An 11265-nucleotide genomic window follows, 5' to 3' on the forward strand; every position below is an offset into this window, starting at 1 on the left:
CATAAGCCCTTCTTCAGGAAGAAGGGCTTATGCCCGAAACGTCGATTCTCCTGTTCCCTGGATGCTGCCTGACCTGCTGCGCTTTTCCAGCAACACATTTTCAGCTCTCCATCTTTATGGTCATTTAAGCGGGCATTGGATAGGCATATGGAGGATAGTGGGCTAGTGTAGGTTAGGTGGGCTTGGATCAGCGCAACATCGAGGGCCAAAGGGCCTGTACTGCGCTGTATTCTTCTATGTTCTATGACAGTAGTCATCACATTACAACAGATAGTTCAGAGCCTTCTTATCATCCAGTCTGTCCCCCAGAATTCTGATACCTTATCTATCATGACACCCCATCCATGTCGGTCAAGATTTAAAGAATTAATTTCAATAATTAGTTTGAATGATTATTTTCATTTGCCATATCTTAAATTAGTTAATTAGACACAGAATAATAAACTAGAGTATAGAAGTTTAAAACTCCACCATAGTATTTGGGGAATTTCAATTTGGTTAGAATAGTTTAACGTAACTGTGATTGTTGCAGAAATGCAAAAGATTCATCAGCATCCTTCAAGAGAAAAGTCTTGCTCTCCGGAATTTTGGCCATGATTCCAGTCTCATGTTAATGTTCGACGGACACAAACCTCCTCCTATAACCCTTCTCCCCTCTGTGCTCCCTCTCCCCCATGCCCCTCTCTCCCTGTACCCTCTCTCCTCCATGCCCCTCTCTCCCTATACCCTCTCTTCTCCATGCCCCTCTCTCCCTGTACCCCCTCTCCCCGTGCCTCCTCATGCATTGTCCCTTCCCCCTCTTCCTCTGTGCTCCTCCCCCTGTGCACTTTTCTCTCTCTGCGCCTTTTTCTTTGCCCTCTTTCTGTGTCTTTCTATCTCCCTGTTCTCTCGCGATCTCTCTCTCATGGTTTAATGTCTTTCTGGTGATTTTTATAAATGCTTGGAATTGAGAATTTCTCTGATCCATCATTTGAAACTGTGTTTCCTATTTTTAGGGTTCAACAAAAGGCAGGAAAAAGGTAAGTGATTTTTTTTCTGTACACACTCCAGCCTGTAATGCACACTTGTAATGTTTTTGCCCAGCTGTTTATGAATGATCGCAGTCCATTGACCAACCTGCAGCTGACACAGCCAACATCCCTCCTGTACAGCTCACTTTGGAACACTGTCTTTACCTTCCTTGTTCGCAAAGGTTAATAGATATTTTAAAATGACCTTTTCTTCAACATTAATTGTTGATGTGCTGCTGTGGGTTTGACGTATTGGCACCTTTCTTCATGTGTGAATATCTCATTAGAAGGACTGCGTTTGTGGAATGCAGTTCTCCCCTGAATCACATGCTCTGGAGTGGAAAACATGAGCATTTTATATTTGTTAGAATGAGCTAGATCTGAAATTGTGACCTACTGTGAGTAAATCTTAGTGCCTTCACAGGGTCGGGCCATTCATTCCATCATGTTTGTTCTACCATTCAGTACGATCACGGCTGCTCACCACTTCAATGCATTTCTTCCACATTACCTTTATGTTATTTAGAATGCTCAATCTCTATCTAAAGATTGAGCTTCCACACCCTCTGGAGTAAAGGATGTCAAAGATTTACAACCCTCTGAGCAAAGCCAAATTCTCTTCACCTCTGCCTAACTGGTTTCCCCTTACTTTGAAACCTCTGGTTTCTGGGGGGGCCATACAGGGGACCATTTTACCGGCATTTACCCTGTCTATCCCTTTAAGTATTTGAAACTCTAGACATTTCAGGCCCAGTTTTTCATTATCTCATGAATTCTGTCCACCAAATTATACCATGCCTTGATAAATTAAACTGGATAGATATCAAGGCTGCAAATTCCTATTGCTACTTGATATTGTGTATTGCCCAGGGTCTTGTTGGAGAGTTGTTGGGCCTTATTAACACTGTTGTACAACCTCAAGTGTAGAGAATGTGTAGTTCTGGGTTACAGCATCAATATTTACACAGAATCCTATGGCACAAATGGTCATTCAGCCACCAGCTCTTTGAAAGGAGTGCCCGAATAGTGGAAGGTGGCTAATGTTGTGTCATTATTTAAGAAAGGTTGCAGGGAAATGCCTGGGAACTGTAGACCGGTGAGTCTAACATCCATGGAGGATAAAATGTTAGAGGGGATTCTGAGAGTTAGGATCTACTGGCATTTAGAGAGGCAAGGAATCATTTGGGATAGTCCGCATGGTTTTGTGCATGGAAAATCATGTCTCATGAATTTGATTGAGTTTTATGAAGGGATGACCAAGGAGGTAGATAAGGCCAGTGTTGTAGACATTGTCTACATGGACTTTAGCAAGGCCTTTGACAAGGAACTGCATGGTCGATTGTTAAGTAAGATTAAATAACACGGGATCCATGGAGAGCTAGCCAACTGGATACAAAATTGGCTTGACAGTAGAAGACAGAGGGTGGTGGATAAGAGTTGTCTTTCAGTCAGGTGGCCTGTGACCAGCAGTGTGCCACAGCGATCGGTGCTGTGTCCTCTGTTATTCATCATTCATATAAATGATTTGGATGAGAATTTAGGAGATTGGTGTTATAGTAGACAGTGCAGAAGGATTTGTGGGAATGCAGCGAGATCTTGATCAACTGGGCCAGTGGGCTGAGGAATGGCAGGTGGAGTTTAATTTAGATAAATGCAGTGTATTGCATCTTGGTGGCTCAAGCCAGGGCAAGACGTACAGTCATTGGTAGGGCCCTAGCGAGTGTTATAGAACAGAGATTAGGGTTACAGGTTTATAGCTCCTTGAAAATGGAGTCACAGGTAGACAGAGTAGTGAAGAAGGCTTTCAGCATGCTAGCCTTGATCAGTCAGAGTTTGAGTATAGAAAATGTCGTGTTGCAGCTGTACAAGACATTGGTGAGGCCACATTTGCAGTATTGTGCGCATAAGACCATAAGTCATAGGAGTGGAAGTAAGGCCATTCGGCCCATCGAGTCCACTCCGCCATTCAATCATGGCTAATGGGCATTTCAACTCCACTTACCCACATTCTCCCCGTAGCCCTTAATTCCTTGTGACATCAAGAATTTATCAATCTCTGCCTTGAAGACATTTAAGGTCCCGGCCTCCACTGCACTCCGTGGCAATGAATTCCACAGGCCCACTACTCTCTGGCTGACAGTTCTGGTCACCCTACCATAGAAAGAATATTATTAAACTAGAAAGCATACAGAAAAGATTTACTGAGATGCTGCCTGAACTGGAAGGTTTGAGCTATAAGGAGAGGTTGGATACTGGACTTTTTTCACTGGAGCATAGTAGACTGCAGGGTGACCTTATAGAGGTGCATAAAATCATGAGAGGCATAGATAAGGTAGATAGTAGAGAGCTTTTGTCCATGATAGGGGAGTCTAAAACTAGAGGTCATACGTTTAAGGTGAGAGAGGAGAGATACAAAAGAGTCCAGAGGGGCAATGTTTTTACAGAGGGTGGTGAGTGTCTGGAACAGACTGCCAGAGGTAGGGTGGAGGCAAATACAATTTTGTCATTTAAGAAACATTTGGACAGGTACATGGATGGGATAGGTGTGGAGGGAAATGGACAAAACACAAACAAATGGGACTAGTTTAAATTGTGAGACTGGGCAGCATGGACAAGTTAAGCGAAGGATCTGATTTCATGCTGTGGACCTTGATGATTCTCTTCTTCAACCCCCACACCATGTTTGTTCCCATTTCAAGTTTTTTGTCCAATTTGCTTTTAAACTTGCCTGTTAAAGTTTCCAGCACTTAAAGTCAACTTTCATCCAACATCTCCAGTCTGTCTGGTTATCTGCAATGGGCTTAATAAGTCTGATTGTGTTTACCATAGGGAGGACCTGACCATCTTCGATACACAAATACCTGCCCTTCGCTCAGCAGAGAAACAGATTGTCAATATAACTGAAGACATGGTGTCCATGGGTGCCTTCAGCAATTTGAAGGTTGTGCCTGGCTACTACACTGTTGCATCTGATCGAGGTGAGTCTCAAACAGGAAAGCTTGCTCAGCCTGGTTCTTCATGGATTGTTCATCACAATGACTACAGCTGACTGTATAGAGTGGATCCCCAGGATTGTAGCTGACTGTGTAATGTGGATCATCTCCAGGACTGAGCTGACTGTATGAAGTGGATCCCCCCAAGAATGTAGCTGACTGTATAGAATCAATCCTGAGGACTGCAGCTGACCATGTAGAGTTGATTCCGAGGACTGTAGCTGACTGTATGCTGTGGGTGCCCATGATTATAGTTGGCTCTATGGAATGGATCCCTCCAGGACTACAGGGAGAACTAGCCATTTGGATACAGACCTGGCTCAAAGGTAGAAGAAAGAGGGTGGTGGTGGAGGGTTGCTTTTCAGATTGGAGGCCTGTGACCAGTGGTGTGCCACAGGGTTTGGTGCTGGGTCCAGTGCTTTTCGTAATTTATATAAATGATTTGGATGTGAATGTAAGTGGCATGGTTAGTAAGTTTGCAGATGACACCAATATTGGAAATGTAGGGAAGTGAAGAATGTTGCCTCAAAGTACAACAGGATCTTGATCAAATGGGTCAATGGGTTGAGGGATGGCAGATAGAGTTTAGTTCAGATAAATGTGAGGTACTGCATTTTAAAAAGGCAAATCAGGGCAAGACATACACTTATTGATAATGTCCTGAGGACTGTTGCTGAACAAAAAGACTATAGATCCTTGAAAGTAAAATCACAGATAGATAGAATAGTGAAGGTGTTTGGTATGCTTGCCTTTATTGGTCAGTGCATTGAGTATGGGAGTTGGGAGGTCATGTTTTGGTTGTACAGGACATTGGTTAGGCCACTTTTTGAATACTGCATGGAGTCTGGTCTCCTTGCTGGAGCAAGGATGTTATGAAACTTGAAAGGGTTCATAAAAGATTTACAAGTATGTTGCCAAGTTTGGAGGATTTGAGTTATAGGGAGAGGCTGAATAGGCTGGAGCTATTTCCCCTGCAGATCAGAGGCTTAGGGGTGACCTTATACAGGTTTATAAAATCATAATGGTCACAGATAGACTAAATAGACAAGGTATTTTCCTCAGGATGGGGAAGTCCAAAACTAGAGGAATAACATTTAAGGTAAGGGGAAAAGATTTAAAAGGGACCCAAAGGGAAGTTTTTTTCATGCAGAGGGTGGTACATGTATGGAACAAGCTGGCAGAGGAAGTGGTGGAGGCTGGTACAATTACAACATTTAAAAGGCATCTAGATGGGTACAAGAATAGGAAGGGTTTAGAGGAAAATGAACCAAGTGCTAGCAAATGGGACTAGATTAATTTAGGATGTCTGTTTGGCATTGACGAGTTGGACTGAAGGGTCTGCTTCTGTGATGTGCATCTCAATGATTCTATGAATGCAGCTGACTGTATGGAGTGGATTCCCAGGACTGTAGTTGACTCCATGGTGTGGATCTCCAGATTGTCATTGACAGTGTGGAGTGGTTCGCTAGGACTGGAGGTGATAGCATGGAGTGGACTGCCAGACTGGAGGGAATTGTACACCGTGGTTTACTAGGACTAGTAAACTGACTATGTGGAGTGGATCACTAATAGTGGGATTGGCTATGTGGAGTGGATCACTTGCACTGGAGTTGACTGTATGGAGTGGCTCACTGAGCAATTTGGGAACATGGTGTATGGAGTGGGTCACTAAGACTGGAGTTGACTAGATGGAATGGATCTTAAGATTTGCCATTAAGTACACCATACCATGATTGTGGCAATAGTGGTGAGAACTGTGTAAGCTGAATGGATTTCAGTCTCCTCTCAGGTCTCTCCCTACATGAGGGATCTAAGGTGTAAGAGGAAGTAGCTGAGTGTATGGAGCAAATCTGAAAGCCGCCATCTGTGTTCCTTGCTGTCTTGGCAGATGCTCACGGGCAGGTGGAATTCCAGGATGGTGTCGAGTCCATTGATGTGCGGGTCCCACTCTTTGTGAAGGATGAAGATGACGACGAGAAGCAATTGCAAGTGGAGGCTGTTGATGTTCCAAAGGGGAATGCAGAGATTGACCAGCCATTTGTGTACATCACCATGATCAAACAGGCCTGTACGTCTTTAGGAATCTCAGATGGAACCAGATGATTCCAGTTCAGTGTGGCCCCTGTCATTCAGCCCCTAAACCCCAATCTAGTGCTCTCAGTTCCATCTTCATATTGATATATAATATTCTCAGGGTTACTTTGCCCACTATTTGTTTCTGAAGGGTTGAAAGCTTTTTGGCACTCTTTTCAACTGGAAGTGGCATTACTCTCGGGCAGAGTTAAACTGATGGTGCATGTAGTTGTTGTCTGGTCACAGCAAGTGAACTGTGAAGGTATTCCTTGCGTAATGATGCATGTGTATGTTGGTGCACTGTGACCCACAGTGGGGATCTTAGTCCAATTATTATTTGTTAACCCCTCACTGAGCCAGGAGGAACAAGGTTGATTGCAATTTTCCTAATGCTCTGTTATGTTTGTAAGCCTAGGGATTCAACCCAGTGCCTCCTCTGGTTAGGCCCCCAGAACGTCATCTGGGTCACTGGACTAGTCTAGTATAATACCACTAAGCCATTGCCTCCCCACTTCTAGTGCCATCTTCTCTCCTTTTCCCCAGTCCAGGCAGTGGCCATTTGCAATAGATAAATTTATACATTGAGTGACAGGAAGACATTCGAGTGCTGTAGGCATCTGAACCCCAACATGTTCTCACCCTGGCATTATTGTACATGCTCCCATGCTGGAGATTGACTGATGTAATTCTAGTGGAATACTGGCAGGGGGAGGTATCACAACATCGGTGAATTCTCGGTGCTAGTCTTTCCTGGCATTGTTTGACATGTGTACGTTTCTGTCTTTCCAGTAGCCAAAAGCATTATCACCTTCATGCACCCATCATACAGATACCAAAGGCAAGACAAAGTGGCCAAAATTCCCCTTATCCGGGAGATACAGGAGGATGGACGCACACAGGTCTCTTACAGGACAAAAGATCGCACCGCCAAGGATGGCAAGGTATGGCTGACACGTGTAGTTGGGGCTGTCCAAGATAGGCACAGTTCTCACCAGCCATTGCCTGTATCGATCATACAGTCTAGCTTGCATAGCCCTGAGGCCAGCATTTCACGAACTGGGAACCAACTAGAAAACCTTTAAATTCTGATTTCTCTCGCAGCAAAAACAAATGACTTTCTGACCCAGCACAATTTGTGTATGGTCTCCTCACAGGTCAGGCAGGCCGTGAGTGTAAATGCCACTCGCCTATTCTCCTGAGGTTGGAGATGCCACTGTGGGGATCACCAGCTTCTGAATCTCCTTCCATTTTATTCTCATGTGTCAGTTCAAGCCTTATACCACTAAAGCAAACCCACCAGGTCAGACAGTTTGTGACCACTGGGAAATGGAACAGGAGGAGGCTATTCAGCCCACTGAGCCTGCTATGCCATTCAATTAAGTCAATTAGGATAAGGGAGGCAATGACTAGATTATTAATCCAGAAACCCAGGTAATATTCTGGGGATCTCAGTTCAAATCCTGCCACAGAAGATGGTGGTATTTGAATTGAATAAAAATCTGGAGTTAAGAGTCTAATTATGACCACAAACCCCTTGTCAGTTGTTGACCCATGTGGCTCACTAACATTATTTAAGAAAGAAAACCGCTGTCCTCAATTGATTTGGCCTACATTAATCTCCAGCTCCACAGCAAGGTGGCTGCCTCTTAACTGCCCTTCAGGGATGAGCAATAAACGCTAGTCCAGCCAGTGACACCGATATCCTGTGAATGCATAAAAAAAGTCATTTGCTGATCATCTATCTCAATACTACTTCCCTGTGCTATCCTCATATCCTGTCGAGCTCTGTCCGGAATCTATTCAAAGATTGAGTTGACATAGTCCTCGGGCGTGGACAATTCCAAAGATGAATTATCCTTTTAATAAAGAAATTCTTCCTACCTCTGCCAGAATTTCTAAGTTTCAGTGATGGAGGAGAAAGTGAGGTCTGCAGATGCTGGAGATCAAAGTTGAAACTTTATTGCTGGAACAGCACAGCAGGTCAGGCAGCATCCAGGGAACAGGAGATTCGACGTTTCGGGCACAGGCCCTTCTTCAGGAATGACTGAAGAAGGGCCTGTGCCCGAAACGTCGAATCTCCTGTTCCCTGGATGCTGCCTGACCTGCTGTGCTGTTCCAGCAATAAAGTTTCAACTAAGTTTCAATGAAGTCAACCCTTTTCTCATTCTCCTTGAAACTCTACGGTATACATATCCAGACGCTCATCTCTCCTCATAAGTCAATTCTACCATCTCATGAGAACGACCTGATAGCACGGTGGCTCAGTGGCTAGCATTGCTGCCTCAGCACCAGAGACCTGGGTTTGTTTCCAGCCTTGGGTGACTGTCTGTGTGGAATTTGCACATTCTCCCTGTGCGGGTTTCCTCTCCAGGTTAGGTGAACTGGCCATGCTAAAGTATCCAGGGATGTGAAGGTAGGGATGGTCTTTGGGGGGCTGGTATGGGCAGAATGGCCTGCTTCCATACTGTAGGGATTCAATGAAGTCAAGTGTTAAATATATTGACATCTTCAAATTTCACTAGTGATGCATAATATGGCTAAAGTATGGCTAGGGGAGCGAGAGGTGAGTTGGGCCGGTTTCTAAATTTTTTTCAAGGCATGTGGGTTGTATCCACATTTGAGGGAGTCCAAAATTAGGGGCCATTATAAAGGATAATCACTAACAAATCCGATGAAAATTTAGGAGAAACTTTTCTGAGAGAGTGCTTGCTACCACATTGAGAATGAATAATATAAGATGGCTTTAGGTGAAGTCAACATAGTCCATAAGGCTGCTATCTCATCAGAGAGACATCACTGGTGGTAGTTTAACCTGAGGGTCACCATAGCTCAGGCAAGGGGCAAAGGGCAAGGTTGAGGTCTTCATGGTGACCTCAGCCAATGTAGGAATTGTCCTGTCATGCTGTATCACAAACTAGCAGTCCAGCCAACTGAGCCATTTGGTCCCAAAGATTATTTAAGTGGTAGCTAGATAAACAGCTGAGGGAGACAGGAATAGAAGGTTACACTGAGGTGGTTAAAGTAGTGTAGGAGAAGTCTACTTTAAAGCACAAATATCAACATAGAACTGATATGCCAAATTTTTTTTTGTGCTGTAAATTCTATACGAAACAATTCTGCAGATACGATGTTTTGGGAATGAGACATCAAACCTGCCTTTCCACTGACTGTAAAAGATCTCTGATCACAAATTCACAGATGAGTTGGGAAATTCTGCCAGTGTCCCAGCTAAAGTTTATCCTTCAAGTAACATCATAAAAATGCAAGCGATTTGGTCACAATCATATTGCTAAATTTTTGGGAGCTTGCTATGCACTAATTGACTGTTGTGTTTCCTGCTTTATAATAGTGGCTACCATTCAGGAATTGCTTTGTTGTCTGTAATAGCTGTGAAGGAGCCCAGAATATTTTTGATGCCATCGTGAAATGCAGGAGTTCTTCTGTATTAGCCTTCCATATGATCATAACTGATCTTCTCTTTCATCCCCAGTTCCCCATCTGCTTCCTACATTCCTCACTCCCTCAAGTTTGAAAAAATCTATCTCAGCCTTAATCAACAACCGAGTTTCCACAAGCATTTAGTGTAGGTCATTCCTAAGATCCAGAGGTCTCAGATTGAAGATTTCTCCTTGCCTCAGTCTTAAATGATTGATCCCTATCCTAAGACTGTGCCCCTGTGTTTGAGATTCTCTTGCCAGGGGAAGTAACTTCTCAGTGTTGACCCTGTCAGGCCCTTCAGAATCTTGTAGGTTTTAATTAAAGCACATGTCAAGTCTGGTCTGTCTGTGTGAGGATGCCACTTTTTCGAAAATGTTCACTAAAAGATAAAGTTTATAGGACGTGGCTGCCCTTTTTGAACTATATAGATGCAGATTTATCAGCCATATTGGTCAGGGCTTTTGTGTAGTCATGAGGCCTGTGTCTGGCGGGTCGGGGGCCCCTGGAAGGAAGAATTCCGAACAAATACGTATATGCCTACAGATGCTCCATGTGATGGAGAGCTTTGGTGTGGTAACTTAATTTAATTTAATTTGCCTTGGTTCAACTCGGTTTAATTTAGTTTTTCTATTTAGTTATTTATTGAATTGTAGCTTGCGTAGTTTTTTTTCTCTTTGTTCTTTTTTCTCAATTGTTTGTGGAGTAGAGTAGTAGTTTGTTTACTGTTATTGCTGTTTATTATAATACTATTCTGTAGTAATTTTATAATTTTGTAAAAAATTCAAAATTTTTTTCTCGATAAAATATTCACAAAAAAAAGATAAAGTTTTCAACAATCAGGACTCCTACAATCTCTAGCAACCCCAAACTCAACATTGCTAAATAAAAATCATGAATGGTGATAACAGATCCTTCTCAATCTCTTTATACCTCTCCAAGGCCTTAACATTCCTACGCTTCCACCTCTTAGATCTTGCTTTTCTGTCCCTTGTAGGATTACATAGCAACAGAGAACCATGTCACATTCCAACCCGGAGAGACTCGCAAGGAGATTCCTGTTGTTCTGTTGGAGCAGACCGAGATTGATACCTTGCTGGGAAATGAGCAGGAGAAAAAATTCTGTATGGAGCTCTACAATCCCCAAAATGGAGCAAAGATTGGGAAGTATCCTGAAACGAATGTCATCATCACTGATGATAATGGTGTGTTTAACTTTTGCCTTGTTTGTTGCATAACTTTTTATGATCACTTGATCACTGATCAACTTGAAGAAGTTTCCAGGATCAGTTCTAGACAATTTGTAGCAGGATACTTTGCCTCAGCACTTTTTATGTTCCCACTTGGTCACTGACCATCACCTCCTCCCCCAAAACAGAATGACCCAAAACCAGATTGTTCCTGATCACGTGGGCTCTGATACAGGCCACTGTTCAAGCAGATCTTGTGTGTGAACTGAACTGTGTCACCTCCCACAGACACAGACAGTCCTCCCACAGACACACCGACCAGGCAACCCACATCCAGGCACACACCCTCCAAAATGCCCTCCCACAGACACAAACCCAGCACACAGCCCTCCCATAGACACACATCCAACAAACAGCCCTCCCACAGATACACACACATACACAGCCCTCCCACAGACACACACCCATACACAGCCCTCCCACAGACACACCCATACACAGCCCTCCCACAGACACACCCAGCACACAGCCCTCCCACAGACACACACTCAACAAACAGCCCTC

General features: G+C 43.7%; 1 protein-coding gene across 1 annotated transcript in view; it reads left to right on the forward strand.

Moving 5' to 3' along the window:
- The window catches only part of itgb4 (integrin, beta 4), a 137303-nt gene that overhangs the window by 54601 nt on the left and 71437 nt on the right, over positions 1-11265 (forward strand). The window contains exons 18-22 of the mRNA XM_043715209.1: positions 996-1019; positions 3840-3988; positions 5892-6071; positions 6866-7017; positions 10509-10716. Of these exons, the coding sequence (XP_043571144.1) occupies positions 996-1019; positions 3840-3988; positions 5892-6071; positions 6866-7017; positions 10509-10716 (713 nt within the window). The remainder of the gene's footprint in view (positions 1-995; positions 1020-3839; positions 3989-5891; positions 6072-6865; positions 7018-10508; positions 10717-11265) is intronic.

The sequence above is a fragment of the Chiloscyllium plagiosum genome, chromosome 24 (genome assembly GCF_004010195.1).
Source record: "Chiloscyllium plagiosum isolate BGI_BamShark_2017 chromosome 24, ASM401019v2, whole genome shotgun sequence".
Taxonomy (NCBI): domain Eukaryota; kingdom Metazoa; phylum Chordata; class Chondrichthyes; order Orectolobiformes; family Hemiscylliidae; genus Chiloscyllium; species Chiloscyllium plagiosum.